The sequence below is a fragment of the Rhynchophorus ferrugineus genome, unplaced genomic scaffold (assembly GCF_030347505.1).
Source record: "Rhynchophorus ferrugineus isolate W39M unplaced genomic scaffold, kcgeb_rfMv2 rfM5, whole genome shotgun sequence".
Classification (NCBI taxonomy): Eukaryota; Metazoa; Arthropoda; class Insecta; order Coleoptera; family Curculionidae; genus Rhynchophorus; species Rhynchophorus ferrugineus.
Window position 1 is genome coordinate 15,594,923 of NW_027472584.1, and position 24,945 is coordinate 15,619,867.

The 24,945-nt window shown below is 31.6% G+C and overlaps 1 protein-coding gene and 1 long non-coding RNA gene across 2 annotated transcripts; both read right to left on the reverse strand.

Moving 5' to 3' along the window:
• Nucleotides 1–20,052: 20,052 nt before the first annotated feature.
• LOC143197273 (uncharacterized) lies at nucleotides 20,053–20,852 on the reverse strand. Its single transcript, XR_013005967.1, has 3 exons — nucleotides 20,726–20,852; nucleotides 20,187–20,301; nucleotides 20,053–20,130 (listed from the first exon to the last, which is right to left on the reverse strand). It is a non-coding gene; the product is annotated as an uncharacterized LOC143197273 (long non-coding RNA).
• Nucleotides 20,853–22,340: 1,488 nt separating this feature from the next.
• On the reverse strand, nucleotides 22,341–24,889 carry LOC143197272 (alpha-tocopherol transfer protein). Its single transcript, XM_076405584.1, has 7 exons — nucleotides 24,179–24,889; nucleotides 23,951–24,108; nucleotides 23,740–23,896; nucleotides 23,173–23,425; nucleotides 22,999–23,109; nucleotides 22,800–22,902; nucleotides 22,341–22,748 (listed from the first exon to the last, which is right to left on the reverse strand). The coding sequence occupies exons 2-7, from the start codon at nucleotides 24,096–24,098 to the stop codon at nucleotides 22,600–22,602; spliced, it is 921 nt and encodes a 306-aa protein (XP_076261699.1). The 5' UTR covers nucleotides 24,099–24,108; nucleotides 24,179–24,889; the 3' UTR covers nucleotides 22,341–22,599.
• Nucleotides 24,890–24,945: the final 56 nt, after the last annotated feature.

The following is a 24,945-nucleotide window of genomic DNA, read 5'->3' on the forward strand; positions in this document are numbered from 1 at the left end:
AAAGCTAATAATATATATATAGAATGTATATATATATATATATATATATATATATATATATATATATATATATATATGCTTATATATAGTATATATATAGCTGTTAAATAAATGGTATTTATTTAATTAATTTTTGTTCTCACGCTTTACAGACAATAAAATAGATCAAAAGTTAAACCGGAAAATAACTTTTCAAAAAAACACTGGATAGGATTGTTTCAAAAAGACAGTTTAACTTACAGAATTGATGTTAAAAGATATGTGCAGGATATAAATAAAGACGCAAGAAGATTTTCACGCAAAGGAAAGAGAAAAATCGGAACAATTTTCCAACGTATATTGGATTTGTGTTATTTACATATAGATTTCAATTCAATGATGGAGCAATAATACAAACAAAGAACATTATTTGATGGCGCAGAAAAGCATTCGACGATATACGGGATATTTTATGCTATAATAGATACCAAACGTAGAATATCTAGACCTATAAGGCCGTCCTTTACCAATGATAAATGAAAGGGTTATACGGCTTCAGCATTCAATAAAATCGTCGAGCAAAACCAATACCACTTATATTGTCAATAAAATGCATAAAGCTGATGGTAATTGCATCTTATTTTATATTCTGAATATCAATACGTTATAATTCCACCTCAATATTATAAGTACCTTGACTTTATAATTGAATTTCAATTACGTATATTTCTGATGCAGTATTTAATCTGATATTATATTAAATATATCGTTTTTCTAACAGGTTAATTGAAAAGTCCCCGGCCTGACACATAAATTAAATCCATATAGTTTTAGTTAGTCCTAACCCTCAAAAGATGCGTGTATAACCCGCAAATGTGACTAGATGTGACCGTAAATTGAATTCCAGACCAGTTCTTCTTGATACAAGCCCACTGATAGATGCCCGTTGATAGATGATTGATGATAGATTATGGGCTTAAAGATTTGCTTATACAGCAGTATTTTATTACATGTTGACACGGAAGGTTAATTCGTTTGCTTCCTCGTTGTCTGTACCCAGAAAAAGTAGCTCTTGTACTATGTTGCAACTTATGAACATGACCTGTTGGAGAATTTTTTACAACGATCTTTGTTGATCATGTTCTGTAAATTCATATTTATTGCATAGCATTCCCTTTTTGGTACATTTTTTACTGATTTGACCAGAATCTTATTTATTTAAGGATTCACGTACTAAACCGGATGCCCGATTTTGGTGAGAATCTAAGGGTTGTTTTAACGCCGATTCCATCATCGGGCTCAATTGCTGATTGAACAAAGTAAGTGATGAGGTAAAAATCTACCGCCCTATTCGATATGAACTTGATTACGTATGTTTCCTTTGGACAGAGATTCTGTTTTCTACGAATTAGTCACTGACGAAAATAAGCCGTTTATTTGATGTGTTGTTTATACTCTCTTTTTATTAGCATTATTGAGTTATCTTGACACCAATTAAATCCTCGGCGTATCAAGGGATAACATCTCAAAAGATGCGTGTATCAATTTGACAGCTATCGGATCATTAGTTTGTGAATTATAGCATTTTGAGTGAAGCAACTTTTTTTTATTGTGAAAAAATTGATAAAAAAGAATTTCGCGTATTAAGAAAATATTGCTTTAGTTTAAAATTTAAAAATTAAAAAATACAGTTGAAGCAAAAACTTGCCTTGATGCCGAGTTTCCGGACACTGTCACAGGAAAATTAACCATCAAGGATTGGTATGTTAAGTTTAGAAGTGGTAAAATGAGCACCGAAGACGGTGAACGCAGTGAACGTCCGAAAGAGGTTGATACGGACGAAAACATTTAAAAAATTCACAAAATAATTTTGAATTGCCGTAAATTAAAATTCAATGATATAGCAGACACTCTAAAGATATCAACTAAACGTGTACATCATATCATTCACGAATATTTGGGTATGAGAAAGCTCTGTGTAAACTGGGTGCCGCGCGAGCTCATTGCGTCGATATGTGACAATGGATGAAACATGGCTCCATCATTTCACTCCGAAGTCCAATCGACAGTCATCCGAGTGGACTGCATACGATGAACCCGCTTCAAAGCATGGGAAAACGCAACAGTCGTCTGGCAAGATTATGGCATCTATATGTTGGGATGCGCACGGAATAATATTCATTGACCAAAAAGAAGGATTTGAAAAAAAGAAGGATCACCAGCAGCGACTATTACATAGCATTATTCGTTTAAAGGACGAAATAGCCGAAAAACTGCCGCAATTGAAGAAAAAGTAAGTGCTGCTTCACCAAGACAATGCCCCGTGTCACAAGTCAGTGAAAACGATGTCAAAAATCCATGAATTGGGCTTCAAATTGCTTCCTCATCCACCGTATTCTCCACATCTGGCCTCCTCAGTGACTATTTCCTGTTCTGAGATCTCAAAAAAATGCTCGCTGGAAAGAAATGTTCGTCGAATGAAGAGTTGATCGCCGAAACTGAGGCCTATTTTGAAGCAAAGGTCAAATCGTACTACAAAAATGGTATCGAAAAGTTGGGTCGCTATAATCGGTGTACCCTTGAAGGGAATTATGTTGAATAAGAAAAATTAATTTTGCCAAAAAATGTGTTTTACTATGGTAGGCCGGAGACTTTTCAATTGACCTGTTAGTACTTAGTAATGTTTTCATGAATACAATCGATTTGAAGTTAAATAGCTTGTTACAACTTATAAATTTTGGTTAATGCCTCACGCTGTTTTAAGATATTTTAAAACGAGAATAAAAAAGAACCAGAAGATTCAAATCAAATAAAGAAAAACTGGCTTAGGTAGCACAGTTGGTAAAATGACAGAACTGTTCTCTTACTAATCCCCAAAATGCAAATAATAACCAGGTTATATAAAATCAAATGTTGTCTGGACTATCTCTACATTAATCATTCACTAGTTGATCATTCACTAGGTTTAAAATTGAGATAATCCGGAGGCCAAGTTAAATAGTAGGTTCAGTCCAAAAAAGATTAATTACAGAAAAGATGTCATAAGTGCATAAGATTGATGACAAATATAAAGTAGTGCTTAAATTTTTTGTAATATACAACTGAATTGATAGCTAAATTATGTCCAAAAACTTTTAAAATTTCACTGTTTATCTATCCTTAAGAGCAACATTTCTATTACCAATAACGTATAACATTTTATTTTATTCATGTTACAACAAAATTATCATAATTTACTACTTCTGGTACATATTTCAATCTATCTCTAATATCTAATATCTGTTACAATACTTCTTTCCCCTGTTTCTGTCTTTAGGGATAATTAATAATATACCCAAATTAAATTATTGCTTTCCTCGAAAGTTGTTTTAACGTTGCAAATATCAGATGAAGAAAATATTACCTAAAACAAAACTTGTATTTCTCTTTGTCTCAAAATTAGCTATTTCTTGTGGCGAAACTAACAAATTCTAATATTATACATAATATACTGCATAACTTAAATAGAACCCTACTATTAATTTAACAAATTTCTTTAATTGAAAATGGTATTTTCGTCTTTATTGCTCTCAGACTACTATTAAATTTAACTCGTACTAAACGACAACAATTAACCAAACAATAGGGTAAAATAATAGCAAAGATACGTAGATTAATAAGATCTCTATGCGCTTCTATAAGTTCAGTTAAAATTAGAATAATGTTGTTTTATAAAAAAATACCTTACTATGATTCGACTAGTGTTTAAAATTCACATCAGAAAAATAACACATATTTAGAGATTATCAAACAAAACGACTTATCATCATGAAAATGTAAATTCGAAAACAATGACATAAGTTTTCACATATTTTTCAATATAGTCGATTACTGATGAACCTGCAATCCATATTAAGTGATCGATTAATAAGGATTACAGCAGTAAATGAAACTTAATACTTACCACTTAGATTTAAATAAACTCATATTGAAAAACTAAAATCAAATCAAAACTAAAGTAAAAAAATGTAGATTTTTGTATATCAACATGTTTTTTTTCTTTGGAGGAGGAACACTTTAAGCATTGAACTGACATGAGGAAAGTAAACGCATAACATATATCGTATATTCTTTTATCCATCAGAAGTACCTGCTATTTTCCATTAACATTCATTTTCTCATTATATCAAATACATGAAGGCATACATCAAATGCATACATATATCAAATACAAACATACATCAAATACATAAAGGCAGCATTATCAGTGGCTTCACTAATCACATTGACTCAAATCTCATCATCTTTCTTTCATGAAATATTCTTTAAAAAAAAATTGAACCGACTTCAGTCAGTAGTAGTTAAAATAATACTGTAAATAGACAAATAGAAGAGTAGAATATAGAATATGTGTAGCATACAGTTTAAATAAGGTTTTTGTTTATTTTTATTTAGTTATTACAACGATTATTATGTACATATTTTATTTTAAAACGTCTGATTATTTTTTAAATTTTAGTGAGTTGCTTATTTATTTTTTGAACTCGGTTTAATTTTTTTGTTAAAAATATTTCATTTTTCTTTTTTTAGTGTTATATATTTAGTCAATAACTTACGCAGTTATTTTATTAAGAATTACAATGTGTAGGCCAAATAAAGGTGCAGCCCGTATGAGGAAAAATAGGAATAAAGAAACAATGATTGTGAATAACGAACGCTTCATGCCTCGGGGTCCGCTACCTAAACTGAGTGATTTGACAAATGTTCTACCCAATCAGAACAACAAAAAAGTTGTTGCTCCCGCCGGGAATCGAATCGAACCTGCGATCTCCGCGTGTTAGCTGAACGCTCTAGTCAGTATACCATAGAAACAGTTTCCTGCAATATTTCTACGACTTCTCACATGATATGCTTAGTGTTTAAAAAGCAAACTGAACGGCTTTTGCACTGAACGACTTCCGGTCTTCCGTTACATCAGTTCAGCAATAACATTATAGCCAAATACCTGATTATTTTAGATAAAAAAAGTTAGTCATTAGCAACTTGAAATTGAAAAATTGTTTCCAAGATTATAAAGCAATGGTGTTTAGTTATCGAATAATCCAGACTTCGTTCTATGTTACAATAGATGCACTACTTTAGTTTCTATTCCTTGTGTGCATTTATATGTTTACACATTCATTTAATCATGTTGAATTGTCTTGAACTTCATTCTACCCTAAAATTGCTTATCTTGCTTATAATGTATCTATTCAAAAGTTATTTGGTACTACCTTTAAATAAATATTAAAAACTATATTTCTATAGAAAAACAACTTATCAATAAATAGTGTATTCATTGTTTATCTATAGTAAACGTATATATTCATTTTTTTCTGAAATGATTTTAGTTGTAGTTCCTATATTTAAAAATGAATTTAGCAGCAATATCGATATACATTATAAAAACCTAAAAGTCTTTCACAAATAAAAAGAACATTAATATAAAAATTAATTAGCCATGACTAACATATAATATTTAATAAATAAAATAATGGAACTCCACTATTAATTTAATAAATTTAACTTAATTGAATATGACATTTTTGTCTTTTTTATTCAGAGACCACAATTAAACTTTAGTCGCACTAAGGGACAACAATTAACGAAACAATAGACTAAGATAATAACAAAACTACGTAGATTACAATGATCCATTATAAATTCTATTCAAACTAAAATAATTATGTTTTTATCAAAATGAAACAAAACAAATTTACTAACATAATAATATAGCTGGATTAATTAATCTGAAGTTTAAAAAACAAAAATGATCTCTTTTATTTAATTTCATATTATTAATATGTGTAATCTACAGATAAATAAATATATAATTCCTGTGTTTATATGTTTAGAGTCAATAAAAACTAGAATTAGTTAGAATTAATTTACAGCTGAGTTTAGATTTCGAAAAAAATATTTAATAGTTCATGAAACCTTTCGCAAAATATTCTCCCTCCTTCGATACATCTACATCTTCCAAATCCTTCTTCTTGTTAATATATCTACCCAATATGTAAACAATTATGTATCTTTATTTCTTCACATCATTCCAAAAATTTCCAAAATTTATATTTGCATCATGACATTTTCAGTCGTAAATATATCTTGAACTGTTACATCTTCCTTCTATTTTAAAGAGCTCCAAGAGATGTTAACAGTTTTAGACTTGAAACTTACGTGGTGTTTCACATTTGAATAATTAGTTACCGAATTAGAACGCTTTATTGACTAGAACTATCCCACGTTTTTCAATCGTTGCAAATTGCATCTTCATGGTGGGAGTTTTAATGCTGAAGCTCCTAATCCGAATAAATCAAAGGACCCTTTTCTTCACGCTACATTGAATAATTAAAAAACCCGAGATGATGATGTATCAGATATTGTTGGTCTTACAACCCTTAATTTGTTCTAATGATTGGAAAATCTTAAAACCCTCTAGATGACTTCTATCAAAACAGCCTTATAGGATCGCTGTAGTGACCAATATCCATTCAGTGTTCAGCCAAATCTGAATGAACTGTGTGTTCATATCTCAATCATCGTTGATGTTCTTTTTTCCGCAGACTTATCATCGTCTCTGAGACAATTTACTGTGTGTTCAACTTTCTTGAATATGACTTTAATGGTGTGCCTCTTCAATACCCTCTCAATGGTCAGTTCCTTGAAGAAATCCCATATTAGGTTTTTTTGATAAATAACTTATATATACCTGTTAATAGAACTGTACTAACCAAGCAATAACCTACAATAAACGATAACAAAATTACGTAGATTAACATAGTGTATTCAGAATATAAAATTCATATTTTATTCATAATCATAATTTTATTAAATTATCCAAACTTGTATTTTACTCAGTGTGATTAATACGCATAAAGCGGGAGAAACATTTACAAAAATTCTATTTGAAAAATATTTCTAAAGTAAGAAAAAGATCTTTTTAAATATTATTTTTGTATAACAGTGTATCTTATTTTCGTCCTTCAGAAACAAGAAGGGAAAAAAGGTTACTCTCACCCATAGCTTTATATAAGTGGATAACTCTAGTTTTCCACTTTATATCAAGTTACAATAATTAAGGATTACCCCTTAAAGCTTCTACTGGGGCGTTAAGTGGAGTTTGCCCTTATGTCATTTACTTTCATGGTCTTTTGCTACTGTTTTTTTTAAGCAATGTAGTTACGTTTATTTTGATTTTGACACTGACCGCCTTTAGTGTAACATTATTTCTAGAAAGGAAATTATATACAGGATGATGTTTAAGTAAACACATTTAGTATTTTATATCATAAATAAATTTGTTGCATGCCCATTTTATTAGAATTCTTTCTAAATTAACATTTCAAGTAAACTCTCACGTGATTAGAACAGTAACGTAATATCATAATCTTACGTTTATATTATTCTTTTATTAGATAACAGAATAATAATCGATCCTAATAATAAAATATTAGAGAGTAGATAAAATTAAAAATACGTTTATTTAAAACATATAAGTTTATTAAACAATTGTACAGAAATATATCTTAAAATTAAGCCACTGCAAATGGGATCAACTATCAATCAAAGATAATATTTTAAAATTATTTTAAACTATTTGCAAAAAAAATCTGCATTACTAAATAACTAAAGATTCATTTAAATCTATTAGGTTTAATTAACTTGTTTAAACTAATATTGAGTGGTACCGTAATACTGTACTCTGCGTTTGCTTTTATCTTTTTTTTGCTCTAGATAAGTTTCTTATTGGGCTTCTGAAATAACACGAAGCATTAACAGTACTCCTCAATATATTTATTCTGAAACCGCAGAATCATGTCTAGTCAGTCATCAAACTAATTGTGAATTATAGCATTTTGAGTGAAGCAACTTTTTTATTGCGAAAAAATAGATCAAAAGGAATTTCGCGTATTGACAAAATATTGCTTTTTGAAGAGAAAAAGATACAGTTAAATGAAAAACTTGGCTTGATGCCGAGTTTCCGGACACTGTCCCAGGAAAATTAACCATCAAGGATTGGTATGTTAAGTTTAGAAGTGGTGAAATGAGCACCGAAGACGGTGAACGCAGTGGACGCCCAAAAGAGGTTGATACGGACAAAAGCATTTAAAAAATTCACCAAATAATTTTGAATGGCCGTAAATTGAAATTCAGTGAAATAGCAGACACTCCAAAGATATCAACTGAACGTGTATATCATATCATTCACGAATATTTGGGTATGAGAAAGCTGTGTGCAAACTGGGTGCCGCGCGAGCTCACTTTTGACCAAAAACAACGACCAGTTGATGATTCGGAGCAGTGTTTGAAGATGATAAAGCGTAGTAAACTCTAGTTCTTGCGTCGATATGTGATAATGGATGAAACATGGCTCCATCATTTCACTCCGAAGTCCAATCGACAGTTATCCGAGTGGACTGCACACGATGAACCCGCTCCAAACCGTGGGAAAATGCAACAGTCGGCTGGCAAGGTTATGGCGTCTGTATTTTAGGATGCGCATGGAATAATTTTCATTGCCTACCTTAAAAAAGGAAGGACCATCAACAGCGACTATTACATAGCGTTACTGGACCATCTGAAGGACGAAATCGCCGAAAACGGCCGCATTTGAAAGAAAAGAAAGTGCTGCTTCACCAAGACGATGCACCGTGTCAAAAAATTAATGGGCTTCGAACTGCTTCCTCATCCACTGTATTCTCCAGATCTAGCCCCAAGTAACTATTTCCTGTTCTCAGATATCAAAAGAATGATCGCTGTGTAGAAATGTTCGTCGAATGAAGAGGTTATCATCGAAACTGAGGCCTATTTTGAAGCAAAGGACAAATCGTACTACACAAATGGTATTGAAAAATTGTAGAGCCGCTATAATAAGTGTATCACCCTTGTAACCTTGATAAAATATAATTTTGCCAAAAAAAAAGTGTTATTCTATGGTAGGCCTGGGACTTTCCAATTGACCTATTAAAAAGGAGACTGTAAGATTTTAAAGAAATAATTCTTGTTTATTGATTAAGTTAATAAATATATTATATTAGAATACTATTGAAAGATAAATCTTAAAATTCATAATTTAGTTCAATCATTAAATATTTGCATCTTATTAAAATTCGTAATTATATTCTCTTAAAATCAAACATTTGTATATCAAAACCACGCTCTCGATTTATTTATTGGCGTAATATTTATCTTGTAGCAAAACATGGCCAAATCTATTTCCGAATGACATTGGCTCATCATTTACATGGAACAATTGCAAACTCAATCAAAATTTAATCCTATATTCGAACGAAAGGTGGGTCTTGTTTGAACATGCTTTTGTAGCAGACGGTTTTAATTATTCTTCAATAACTTTTGCTGTTCGTGAGCGGACAGGCAGATTTTCAGATACTACTAATTAATATGGATTCAAAATATGGTCTTTTTTAATATCATTTTTATGAATTTTTATGGCACATTGGCGGAGATGAACTTATTCGCCAATATTTCTTTTAAAGAATTTCTCGGTTTTCTTGTAAAGACATCTATAAATATCCTTAAAAGACAAATGCATTTTTACATACTCAACACAATATATTTACATAATCATTTTATATTAAAATGAGTATGTACATTTTAAAAATGCAAGCGGTGTACACAATAAGTACCACTTCGATAAATATGGAAAATATGAAGAGGTAGTTTTATCACAGAAGAATGAAACTTAGATCGAAACAAGAGGGGGGTTATGGTATACATTTGGGTATTTGGCTCCACAGTTAGCTTATATTCAAAAACAAGCTAAGTAAATGTTTATTGTGAATTAACTCCAAACAATGATTTTCATCAAGCTGAGGTAGACCAAGAGGTACTTGTGGTAGAAACGTATTTTGCAGGTCTTCTGGAAAGCCACTACAGTGATCCCAGAGTCCGAATCCAAAAATTCGATAATCAAAATCGATATCAAGGAAATTATATTGAAGCATCAAGTTATTTTTACAACTAGAAGATACTTTTATCATTTCCATTTTTGGGAACTTCCGTTTAAATGTCACAAACTTGTTGAACTATTTAGTATATAAACTCCTTGAAATTTGAACTGCTCATTATCAATAAGCAATAAAAAATTTACAAACCAACCTTTAAAATTAAAGATCAAAATTATGTATCAATATCAATATATTAAATTATCGACTACGATATAGAGCGTTGTCTTGGTGAAAGACACCATTGTGTTCAACTCGGGAAGAGTATCTTCTTCTGAAGCAATAACCTGCCGTTAGTGCCGCAATTATTTTGACCTCATCGTGAAAATTACTTTTATTTCATTATTTTATTTAGATTGGAATTTTGTACTAAAAATGTACTAAAACTCAAAGTTGATATGGCAACATTGCGATGTTTCGGCTTCATAAATTAAGATGACGTGAGTTCACTGTTTTAATGAACAGGCTATATATAGTCAATCCAAGGAAACAGTCAACATACGTCATCAAGATGTTTAATATATTGTCTACTTCAATTTGTAAATTCGTTTTAGAATCAAAAAGTATTTTTCTTCTCATTTTATTCCAGCTAAAAAGAGATAAAATGCTGTCTGATATGTTCGAAAACATAAGCGAATGAGTTTGCAAACGTCCTTCGGTTGTCAAATTCTTCTAAATATTAGTTATAACAGCTACAGGTTATAAATCTGCAAACGTTGTTTTAACGCTTTGCTCGTTATGATAAATTTCAAATCGCTGCTTATTATTACTCTGATTGAACCATTTTTACTGTTAAATATTAAGTTGCAACAGTTTTTATTGAAAATATTTTAACGTGTTGCAGCTGCACTGAATATTAATATGGACACGGTCATTAAAATATCTCAAATAAATTAATATTAGATTCACAGAAAACAAACAGTCCTCATACGAAACGGGTGACGAACCAAGATCAGCTTGACCAAAGCTTGACAGCAAGATCAAAGATCAAATATATTAAATGTATAAAACCAGTGAGTAGTTTTTCCAATATTAACATAATTTAATACACTTATTTCAAAGAAAACTGTCTGGAAAGTATCCATAAATAGCTTAGATCAATGAAATATGGTCTTTGATGCATGTAGTACACTGTTAGGTAATATAGGATTTAAATTGTGTAAAGATAACCCACGAAGAGATTTAATGGAACTTCCAGACGTTACTTTTAAAAGAATACAATTTTAAAAAGCATATAATAAAATCAAGGAAAACTTATTATTTCAATATGTGTATTTAGATGAGATATGGATATATCAGATTGGGACATTGGGTCACTCATGGCAAGATGATGATAATAAAAAGTGTTAAGAAGATAAAAATTGATGGAAAAAGGCAATTATTGGAATAACAATTGATTAGGTTTTATTAGCCAAAACATTTATTAATAATTCATTGCAGATATATTCTTGCATTATATTCTATATATTCTTATTCTTCTTAGAATTGTTGATTTGGAATGATTAATAACACCTTTGGTTTGGATGAACTCAATCAGATACATTGAAGAAGAAATTGACAAAAGATGAAATCTTGAAGAAATGTTAGATATATTGGAAATTAACAGCTTACTTATTCATTTGAATTAAACTTGCAAATTGTGGGATTGTGATTCCATGCTGACAATTTGCAAGACAGGGTCGTGAGAGTGGATACAACTAAAGATAAGTATATAATTAATATACAATAACTGTAGGAGGTTATATTGTAGAGTGTGAACGATTTATGTGCATAGATATGTATCTAATTTGTCAGAATTATACATGAGCATTAGGTTAGGATGTATGAGGAGAGGATTAATTCTAACTGTATTGTGGAAATACTAAATGCATTAGGGAGAATTTAATTCTTAATAATAATCTTCTTAATCTTCTTCTTAATAATGTGATTAATTTTATCAAAAAAAAAACTATAGCGATATCAAAATGACTTGACAAGGAAATACACCATCGAAGGAAACAAGAACTAAACATAAAAAGGTAAATATGCTCTCTAATGAAAGTAAAGTACGTTATTTGTGAGTCCACTATATAAAAAAACAAGCTTAGAACTCTACCTCATGGGTGGTGAGGAAAAGAGTTCAACGTAAATATAATAAAACAACTCTAACCTATAAACTATTGTGGCTGTACAATTAATTTTAGTTTAAATTATTCGATAAAATATGCATTAGATGTATTATAATATTAAAATAAATTATATTTGTATAACATTTTTGTTTCTTTATTTTATTTAGACTAGAATTTTGTTATATGTCAATGCCAAAACAAACTAAAACTCAGAGTTGATGCGGCAACATTACGACGTTTTGGCGTCATAAATTTAGATGACGTACGTTCATTACTACATTGGATAGACTATATGTAACAACATGTACATCATTTTAAAGATATTAAGTTACAAAATCACGATATTTGTAAAGGAAAAATAATTGTTAGAGCAAAAGACATTCCCGAATATGTTGTTAATATAATTTATGGCTATTATGTTATTAATATTTCGAGCTGTGATAACTTGTTTGTGCATCTAATATTTACAAAAAAAAAAGGTCGACGAGAACCTTCCCAAACATTATTTACACGATGCTGAAATTATTTTATATAATTATGTTCCGAGCATATTCTTCTAAATATATATTTTTTATTCGCTTTTCTTGTATACGTGGCGTAATCATACCATCCAATTAAAATTTTAATTAATAACAATATTATATTTCCAACTGGTCAACTAATTCGGTGAAATAACATATCAAATATGTTCAAGTTCTTTTCGCTATTGATTCATTTTTAATGAATTCAATGCAGACGTAATGGTCGTTTTACGAAATCGAAATGTGTCGTTTCATTACATAACAGATAATGAAAAATAAATTATATCACTGCGAGCGAATTCACAGCTTCATTGTTCTTTTCCAATTATTGTGAATGTCGATTAAGTTTTATAGATAGCTGCGAGTGAATTATTTTATAGATTTTTTTATTAATTACATCTTACATTAGATATGCTTATTAGAATCTTAATTTACAAATTAATTAATTACTACTGTTCTCTTGTACCTGCATTAATATACAAGCAAGGCGAGTACGGGATTAATACACCAGTATGTATTCCCAAATTAAAATAAAACTGAACTATTTAAGCTAAAGTTAAGAATACACTTAAATACTTATATAGAAGAGGATTCATTTATGGTATCCGAAGACCGAGAAACCGTTTTGGAACGCGAGAGCCCTATGCGGGTTTTACTGCTGTGTACACATCAGTAGTAAGTTTTACATTTTGTGAAGAATGGTAGTTGTCGTGGATTTCTAGTTGTGAAAGCCGAGACGATGTAGGAAACTGTTTAAAGAGAGGCCGTAAGAACGGCAAAATACAAAAAAAAAACATATTTTTAAAGAAACGATCAAACAGACCTGTGATGATGATAACAAACCGGTGTTGATACCCAACTGGCTAATTGAGGCCATGAAATGAAGAGGAGGCGGCGTGAGATGAACGTTGTATATCAAAATTATCCATAAATATTGATTTGAAGGAGGCCATAAACCTTTTCTGGTCACAAAGGAGAGCGCTTATAAAGAAGGGTCAGCATAACAGTTCAATTGAAAAGTCCACGGCCTGACACATAGACGGCACTACTAGAATTAAATCCTTATGTTTTTTAGTTAGCCCTAACCCTCAAAAGAGGCGTGTATCAATTTGACAGCTGTCGGAGCATTAGTTTGTGAATTATAGAATTTTGAGTGAAGCAACTTTTGTTATTGTGAAAAAATGGATAAAAAGGAAGTTCGCGTGTTGATAAAATATTGCTTTTCGAAGGGAAAAAATACAGTTGAAGCAAAAACTTGGCTTGATTCCGAGTTTCCGGATACTACTTCAGGAATACTACTACCATCCAGGATTGGTATGCTAAGTTTAGACATGGTGAGATGAGCACCGAAGACGGTGAACGCAGTGGACGCCCAAAAGAGGTTGTTACCGACGAAAACATTTAAAAAATCCACAAAACGATTTTGAATGACCGTAAATTGAAATTGAATGAAATAGCAGACACTCTAAAGATATCAACTGAACGTGTACATCATATCATTCACGAATATATGGCTGTAAGAAAGCTCTGTGCAAAGTGATTGCCGCGAGCTCACTTTTGACCAAAAACAACGACGAGTTCATGATTCGGAGCAGTATTTGAAGATGATCAAGCGTAATAAACCCGAGTTTTTACGTCGATATGTGACAATGGATGAAACGTGGCTTCATTGTTTCATTCCGAAGTCCAATCGACAGTCATCCGAGTGGACTGCACACGACGAATCCGCTCCAAAGCGTGAGAAAACGCAACAGTCGGTAGGCAAGCTTATGGCGTCTGTATTTTGGGATGCGCATGGAATAATTTTTATTGCCTACATTAAAAATGGAAGGACCATCAAAAGCGACTATTATATAGCGTTATTGGACCGTATCAAAAATCCAGCAATTGGGCTTCGAATTGCTTCCTCATCCACCGTATTCTCCAGATCTAGCCCCCGGCGACTATTTCCTGTTCTCAGATATCAAAAGAATGATATATATATATATATATATATATATATATATATATATATATATAGTAGCAGTTCGGTAGTGTGTGCCGGAATAGGGTTGCAGTGTTTAAATGAGCCAAAGCATTCAAGGATGGCCGCGAAACCGTCTAGAATGAGCCGCATGATCGTCGACCGCGACCCAGCATCACACCAGACAATATTCGCTGCATAGAACAACCCAGTTTGGAAGACCGTAGGTATCATCCACAAAAACCTTCAATAATGCAAAATAACGGCGCGATGGGTTCCTAAACTGTTGAACTTCGAGCAAAAATTTACACAGTTGAAAGTTTGTCGCCGCTTGCTGACGCGATACGAGGCAGAGGGGGACGGTTTTTTAACGCGAATCTTCACTACAGACGAGACACGGGTACACCATTACACTCCCGAACACAGATGTCATCTAAAGAGAAGAGGAAGAAGGAGGAAGAGGTGACAGTCAAAGCGAAGACAACCAGGTCGGCGCGTAAGGTTCTGTGTATGGTGTTCTAAGGCCGGCGGGGCGGGCTGTACGTCGATTTCCTGCGCACCCAACGTACTATTAATGCTGCATACTACTCTAACCTTCTGAAAACACAAGTAAAACCCGCTTATCGCTCGAAACGGATGAGCATTCCAGTACGAAGTGCGATTCTTCTCCAACATAACGCGCGCCCTCATACGACGCGTCTCACGCTCGATACAATATCCGAATTAGTGTGGGAGGTACTGGAACACCCCCCCTACAGTACGGATTTATTACCCTCCGACTACCTCATGTTTGGACCACTGAAAGAAGACCTCGGAGGTCAAAGATTCAACACCGACGACGATGTAGAGGAGTTCGTGCGAACATGGCTGTCCGAGTTTCCCAAGGAATTCTTCAATATCGGCATCAAAGATCTTCCGGAAAGATGAACAAAATGCGTAACTAGTGAGGGAAAATACCAAGAAAAACTGTACATTTTTTCAATACTAAATAAACGTGTCAAAGTATTTGCCTCGATCATATTTGAACCACCCTCGTATATGATCTATTCTTATTATTATATAATGACATACCTTTTTTCAATTTATTATAACTATCAGCAGGAGAGTTTTGTCGGAGACAATAGTAAAGAAGCCTCACAAAAATTACAACAGGCAAATGACAATATAAATAATTGGACACAAGCTTGGAAAATAAAGAATTAATGAAAGTAAATTTGTACAGTGCACCTATAAACACACCGTACAAGCACCAATAATATTAAATAATACTATCATTCGCTGGAAGGAACATATAAAGAAGAAAATAAGAGAACTGGAATTGAAATATAGGAAAATGTACTGGCTAATTGGAAGAAAATCACAATTATCAGTACATAATAAATTGTTATTATATAAACAAATACTAAAACCTACATTGGCATACGGAGTTCAATTATGGGGATGTTCTGCAACGAGTAACATAAATAAAATACAAATTTTTCAGAACAAAGTCCTGAGAAGTGTTGTGGACGCATCCAAATACTATATGACTGATTACCTACATCGGGACCTTCAGATACCCGCAGTCAGTCAAATCATCAGAATTGCAAGGGTGCATGAGGAAAGACTCATTTCTCGTTAGAATTGTAGGAATGTTCGTCGGGTCGGTCAGTCGGTCGAAATGTGTGGCTGCCGCTGCGATTATTTGTCAGAACACTCACTACTATATACATATTCACAGAATATTGAAACATTGCAGCTTTTAAGTACCACCAGAATAGGACACAGACTCAAAAGAATCAAACCATCTGATCTTGTGTAGTGTTGTGTAGTGAGGTGCATATATTAACAAAATACAGCAGTGACATGTATAAACATTATTTCACCAGAGACTGAGATAGGGCCGATGGGTCCTCCTAGTTATATACCTAGATTTAAGTTATCATAAAGACAAATTGTAGGTTAGACGGGAACGACTAGTAACGATGTATTAGTTAAATAATAAAAAAAAGTAGGAGAGTTTGACTCGTTCCCAACGCTTTACTCTTTTAAAATATATAACAAGAACAACAATAACTTATTCTATATATTAATATTGACTAATAATATTCATGTGTTTGTTTTGTATTAAACTTGTTCCTGGAACCTTTATCACATTAATTAACGAATTATTTATTGTAAAGTGGTAGGAAGCGAATTTCCCACTCTGTATCTTAGTTAAATGTATCAATATTTGCGTCTTATTAAAATTCGTAATTATATTATCTAGAAACTAAACCTTCGTACATGAAAACGACGCTTCCGTTTTATTTATTAGCGTAAGGTTTATCTTGTAGCAAAACATGGCCAAATCTATTTCCGAATGACACTGGCTCATCATTTACATGGAACAATTTCAAACTCAATCAAAATTTAATCCTATATTCGGGCGAAAGGTAGGTTTTGTTTGAAAATGCTTTTGTAGCAGACGATTTTAATTATTTCCCGATAACTTTTGCTATTCGTGAACGAACAGGCACATTTCCAGATACTGCTAATTAACCGTGTTCCGAAAATGTGGTCAGTTTTTGTCGGAAATTTGTTAGTACAAACCTAGATACATATTTTTTTAAATAATAATAATAATGAATGTATATTGTTTATATTATCAGTATGTCGTAATTGATTATAAAGAATTCAAAATATTTTTTAAATTTATTACAATTACTACAATTACTTTCTGGTTATAATGTTTATGTATTAAAACTGTTCTTAAAAATGTTTTTCTATTAAATGTACCTCACTATATTACACTACACAAGACCAAGTGACTTGATTCTTTTGAATCTGGGTCATGTTGTCCTGTGTCCTGCGCTGTCCAAGGGTTGTATCATAGAAAAATAGAAATTCGACAGTATAGGCGACTTGGGGAAATATTTTGCTTAGTTCAATCAAGGGTAGCGCTGCGATCAATTCCCACATTCAAAAGTCCCTCCATAAAGGTCAAGGTACTGTTAATTTGCTGTTCCCGCTTATCAACAGAGCCAGCAGGGTTCCTCTATCTATAAAATCTCTCCTGTACAAGACGCTGGTTCGATCAGTCGTTCTATACGGCTCCAGTGTCTATCTAAAATACGTCTCACCTAGCCAGGTGGTCCAAGTGTTTCAAAACAAAATTCTCAGGAGAATTATCAATGCCCCCTGGTTCGTCAGGAACAATCAAATTAATAGAGAAACAGACGTCCCCCAAGTTCACGATTTTATATCCGAGGTTTACTCGAGATATTTCTCCACTCTTCGTCTCTCAGACAATAACTCATTCGGCTCTTCGTAGCCTTATTCTATCACAGCCGACACTACCCCGTCGTGCTCTAACTCCTAATTGTCTCGACCTTCTCCTGCGAGCGATTAACTCATGTACCGCAAGCTGCGTGGTGTGATAACGACGCCACGTCCTTGCCTGGCCCTTGTGCCTCTTAACAGTGTTACCGGTTACGGGCACCCTCCTTACTAACAGTAAGAAGTATCAGTTAGGGTCATTCGATCAGCTGATAGGGTGGGGTTTAGTGGGTAGCCCACAGGCAGTCTCCACATAACCAGTCCAACTCGCTTATTCTTGCGGGTCTTCCCGACCAGGTATCCGTAACAGGATTCCCCTACCCGGTTCCAGGCCAAAAAAAAAGTGCTGCGATCGCAACATGTTATTAGCTAGTTTAAATTGCTCTAAAGCACCACTAAAAAGGCGATTCCACTAAAAAGGCATGTGGTTGGCCGGTCAAATTATGCGAAGGCATCATTTTTAAGTTTGTTGATTTAAATCGTTTTGTGTTAAGGTTAAGAAATCTTCGTTTAGAGTTGTATATGTTTTCTGTGTTACATAATTACCAATTTATTTCGAATGCTTTCGATGTGATGTCATCATATCAATAAATCTCCCAAAAAGCTAACTAATATATATTATATAAAAACTATACTTACTAATAAATATTGTCCTTAATTGGAAAATATCTTAATTATATTAGTATTACTTATATATATCTTTTACTTTTTAGAGCAACAATCAGAGTGTTTGTTAAAAGAAACTCCCCGAGAAGGTAATATTTTTTATACTTAATGTGTATAGTTAATACTAAAAAGCCTTTTTTAGAATGTAGAAGCTATAGCAGCCTTATAAATATGTTTGGTTCCACTCGGTGAGTACATTTGTCACAAGAAGGTAGGGATATTTCCAATTTGTATCAATTATCCGATCCATAATGATTTTCAAGGCCAAATTTTAAAAGTTATTGTGAGGTGTTCATTATATTTTTGGATTAAACAAATTCATGCAATATTAACAAGGAAGGATTTAAAGTTTACCTTCAGTATAGTGAATGTAGAATATATAATTCTAATAGACCCCATAAAATTGATAGCACTAAACAAATACGAAAAAGCCAGAAGGCATTATAGAAAAATATATTAATTATTTAGTATTGAGCTCTTAATTTTTTTTTTCATTTACACTTATATATACTTATGTATTTTATATACTTATATACTTTATATACTTATGTATTTATATTATTTACATTTATGTATAGGACCAATCAAAACAAGGTATTTTTCGCTACAGGTTTCTACACGATCACTTTAAACTAACCAATGCAATGTTGTGGCGACCGCCACGACCTTTCAGGCCACCACGAATTCACCACCAGCAAGCACAAAGGTTGGCAACGCCGGTGGATTAGTACCATACAGTTCCAGGCGATAAAAGACCATCACGACGACGTGACGACGTCTCGTTCTCTTTTCTTTTCTCCATTCCCTTGTAATAGTACCACTTCCACAGCGCTGCCGTACTTCCTCTACCTAACCTAATATCCTTTCAATTCTCCCGTCGACCACATGTATAATATATATTAAAAATAAACAGTATTTCTTCAACCAGTGTTTTCAGTTCTCGTGCAAATTCCTTCCAAAAATAGTAGTGAGTGTCCTGACAAATAATCGCAGCGGCAGCCACACATTTCGACCGACTGACCGACCCGACAAACATTCCTACAATGTCACGTTTTCAGCGCCACCCATGATTGAACTAAGCGAAACATTGCCCTACCGCTTACCATTGCAGTTACACTCTCCTGGATTGTATTACCTTCATGTTGACTTGAGATCTGTTCTCATATCTCCATGCAATTCTCTTAATTTCCTGAGTGGCAATAGTATCTGAAGGTCTTGGTGTAAGTAATCAGTCTTTTATTATCTGGGTGTACCTACAATACCTCTCAGGACGTTGCTCTAGAAACTTGCATGGTTATATTTATTGATGCTTATTGTTATTGATAATGATACCTGTTGTAATTTTCATACGTCTTCTTCCCTATTATCTCCGACCGCAAGAATCACAGAATCCTTAGCAAATTTAGCCACCATGATATTTTCCATTTGTGGTATGTGGAGTGTATTCAGCTTCTTTTACTGTAGGGTAGGCTTTCAAAATATTAACCGGCTTCAATCTACCTTTTGTGACCTTGCAATTTCAACTGCTATACTTTTGCTAGAACTTCATTTAATTACACCAAGAAACGTTTCGTTTGATTGCGGAACGATTGCCAACCTATCTTCTTGACCTAATAATTAATTTGATTCCAATTTATTGAATTAATTCAAAAGAAAACAGGCTCACTCGTTACATAATTCGGTCTTAAAACATATGGTCCGATTCCTCGAATACAGTGCAGTCCGTAGCCAGTGACATAGCAGTCGCGAGATATATGTAATGCGATCCTGATTGTCCAAAACTTGTTAAAAAAAATGTGTGTTACATATTTAGGTTTTAAAACAGTGCTCTGGCCATAAATTATTACAATTTAGGATGACTCCAATCAACTGAAATTTGGACTGAAACTTCACTGATACTAACTGATAGTTCAGGGTGTACGGCCACCAAAGGAGTATTGCAATAACTCACTTAGGCAATACCATGAAAGTTTTAGTAAAAACAGTGCAATTCAGAAGATCACCAAATAATTTTACCACAACTATAAGCTGTCCAAACAGTTCATAAATATTTATGTAAAACCGTCTTCTTATTGATTTCGTCCTCATCAACATCGTCCAGTTTAAACAGAAAAAACTCTATTGTTATGTTGCGATATTGAGCATACTTATTTTAAAGGAGTAAAATTATGTCTCTAGCTCAAAATATTCTAGACAATTACTTACTTGATCCTCCTAACCCTACATACGACAATGTTGGTTATTAAAAAATCGATAAAAGTGGAAATGATATTTTCTCTAGTCTATTGCTTCATTTCCAACTCAACTTGATAAACTGTCATGTATCAATTCGTTTTTTTTTATTTCGGGTTTTCACCATTTACTACACTAACACACAAATGGGGACAAATTAAAATATTGATTGAACACTAATATAAAACTTAATAAAATCAACTTTGCAAAAACTATTCCTTAGTAAAAAGTTTAACGTAAAATATGTATCCCTGTCCTAGTTAACGAGTTGTAGCTATATCGGAAATATGTTTACATACATATACTTCGAAAGATAATGAATCACAAATTATGCATAATTATCTTTGTTGTCAAGGTAATATTATTAAAAAATTATATTTGTAATTATTTAAAGGATATTACACCACAAAACTATATAAATATTATGAACAATAAAGTAATAATTATTAAAAGGCTTGCGTTGTTTTACTTTGTTCTACTACTTCAGATGAACAAAGATAACGTTTAAACATCTCAGGTGTCATACTTCTTATGGTATAATACATATACAGACGTTCCCTATCCTAATTAACAAGTTGTAGCAATATCGAAAATATTTTTACATTCATATACCTCGAAAGATAATTAAACAAGAGACTATAGAATAAATAAAAGTTCTTAAAATATTTGATGCCTATAAAATGTGTATATCCATTTCAGAGTCATTACGTATAAATTCAATTGTTTTTCGACCGTTTTTATCGGAGTTTAAAATTGAGCGAGTTCCCAAATATAATATTATCCCAGACAGATATTTTCCAATATTAATTTATTTTTAACAGACAAAATAATGATTATAAATCGACGACAGATGCATTCACGACTTAATAGTCAATTGAAAACTACGCGTTTTTTATTGGCGATGGCGAGATTTTTTTGTTTTCACGTCTGGATTGACGATGGATGGTTATTATAAAATATCCGCACTCTTTGGAAATGGAAAATTAATTTTACTAAATTTGGAAAGTAAATACATAAATTCAATATCTGCTTTATAAATCAGTTGTTTTCGTGTTTTAATACCCTTTTAATTGAAATTACAAAACCACGTTATTGCAATGATCAAAATAATAATGTATCTTCTTATTTATATTATATTTTTCTTCTAGGATCAATATTCGTTATAAATAGGAACAAATAAACTTTTGGATCCAAGAACAAATCTATAATGAATTACTGGTGGCCTGCATATTCAGTTTTTATTAAAAATTAATTTTATTATCCGAAATTAGTAATAAGTCAAAGTATAAATCGAAATAAAATAGTAGACGAACGTCGTAATAACTCAATAGCAAAACTAGCAAACTAAAATACTAAAAATAATTTTAAACAGAAGCAAAAAATTCTACTGATATACTAGTTGCCTACAAATACTTATTTAATAATTATAATTAAATAGTTTATGCTAAGTGATCAAACTAGATAACAAGTATATTAGGTATTACATTTCTAGAAATGTTTTTACACGAATAGTTTAAGTTCCACTTTTAATTATGTGTCTCAAGTAATCCGAAAAGTATATATTAAAAATGTTACTAAAATACAAACCTACACAAGCATTAAGTTTATTAAAAGATATTAAAAATATAACAAAGATATGTTAAACCATCCTGATTTTTTGTATGTTTATAGAAATGATTTGTCCGTTGCCTATATACAAATAATAAATTATAGTATGAAGCATAATTAATTTCCTCAAAAACAGTATTTAAATTAAAATTTGTAGTACCACCAACAAATAAGTATTTTAATAAAAGCATTATAAATCAGCAAAAAAGTCAAAAAATTAAAAATTGTATTGCTTATTTTTAATCAATATCTAGCTTTTTAAAATTGCCATAATATCCTAAAACTTCATCGTTTACTAATTTTGAAGGCCTTAATGATTCATTTACTCTAATTTTACTCAGTTTATCAAACAATCCTTCATATCTTTTGAATGCATCAATCCACAAGTCTAAAAAATAAATTATTACTAAATCATAATTAAAGTTTCATCAGTTCTTACTGTTTAATTCATCAATAGAATCTTCATCTCCACCAACATCTTTAGGTAATACAGATTTAGGAAAACTAGTAAATAAATCATCGCGATTCTTATGTGTGTGAAACTACAAAAAAAAACAGAAATAACACATTTAAACCATATTAACTTTATTATAGTAGTAAATATATGATATTATGTATGTTTCTTTTATTTTACTTACCCTTGATGCCACTTTTGAAGGCAGCAGTGACTTAATAACACTAATAGGTTTCTCCAAACTTGAATTATAGTTAAAGCAATGAATAGAGGCTACTCTATTAGCAAAAACTTTCTGAAATCATAAAAATTACCAATTATTTCTTAGTTTGCTAGACACCCAATGTGTTATAATCACCTCCATAACCAAGGAAGCTTTTTTAACAACCATTGGACTTAACTTAGCAACATGACCTATTTTAACTGATTTTGCATCAAAAACAAAATGGTACCCTAAAGAGAGATCTTCTCTAATCAATAATTCAAAAGTATTAAATATATGGCATAAATATTTTTCCATATCAAATGAATCTGGTCCATATTTTTCGGACAATGTGTTAAACATGATTCTTCTGTTATCAGGAGCTAATTTTGGTAATGGGATACAATATCTGAAATAACAAATTACAAATTACAAATAATTAGGTGTATTAATAAGATTATGTCAATGAGAAAATGTGTTTTTAAATATTGTATTCATAACGAGTTCACAGTAAACATAAAACCATAATTACTTTTTCAAAATATTTCTATCGGTTTAACGATTTTTCATTTTGACATTTGATATCAATCACAAATTATGCATAATTGTCTTTCTTGTCAAGGTAATATTAATTATTACAAAAAATTATATTTGTGTTTTTTTAAAGGATATTACATCACAAAACTAAATAAACAAGAAAGCAATAATTATTAAAGAGCTTACGTTATTTTACTTTGTTCTACCATTTCAGATGAGCAAGGATGACGTTTGAACATCTCAGGTGTCATACTTCTGATGGTATAATACATATCCAGACGTTCCTTACAGCGTTCTATACTAAACTTATTATAAATTAGAAAAACTCTAAGCACATCGGAACCTAAAAATATTTAGTTAATAAAATATACCCAATTAACTTTAAATAAATAATTACCAGGATTTTCTGGCAGGTGAGGTTGTGTTTTAATCCACTCCTCTAGAATCTTTACACTATCATCTATATCCTTCTTACTTTTTCCAAATTCATCACTAAGATATTTATAAGTAGTATCTTCATCTAATTCTAACAATTTTTTCCCCATTTTTAAACACCTACCCGTTAAAAATTAATATCAAATGTTATAGTTAATTCTGAAACATATTGAGCGATAATTAAACTTACCGATGAAGATCGATCTTAATCGCGTGTACATGTAATACATGTCATTTCTGATGACTTATATCACTTTATCTCTAAGATAAGGATATTTATACTTTTATGATTTATCAACATGAAATTAAAATAATACGTAACGTAAAAATGAACTTATCAAAGTATTAGTAATGTAGGTGCAAATTTGATTATTAAAATGAAAATAATAATTTTTTCTTTAATTTCAAATCGTTGAGAAAATATGTAAATTCAAATCGATTATAAATATCCTAAACGGTTAAAAATATATATGAGAACTGGTTTAAACATTAGCCAATAACAATTAACAGGCCGAAGATGTACCTAAGTTAGGTCCGGATTGAGATTTAGTTAATGGTATATTTATCGAATAAATTGTATGCGATTTTGTAAACACTTTTATTTTTTATAAGAAAAATAGGTTGAGCAACATGGAACAACATAGTTTTTTTAATATGAAGACCAGAATCTAAACCTGCTTAAAAATATGCATTAAATAACTGGAAATTGTTATCACATTAATCAAGATAATAACACTCAAATATATGGGAAAAAATCAGTTGTTTACTAATTTACTGAGTTTGAGTACGTTTTGGTTGATATAATATATTTAAAATATCAAAAATACATACTATCCATATATAAAAAAAAGTTTCACTAGATTATCATTATATATTATTTTAACTTAAACTGAAATCATCTATAGAAAAAAACCCAGAAAATTATGGGAAAACGTTGTTTAATATATACGATAAAAA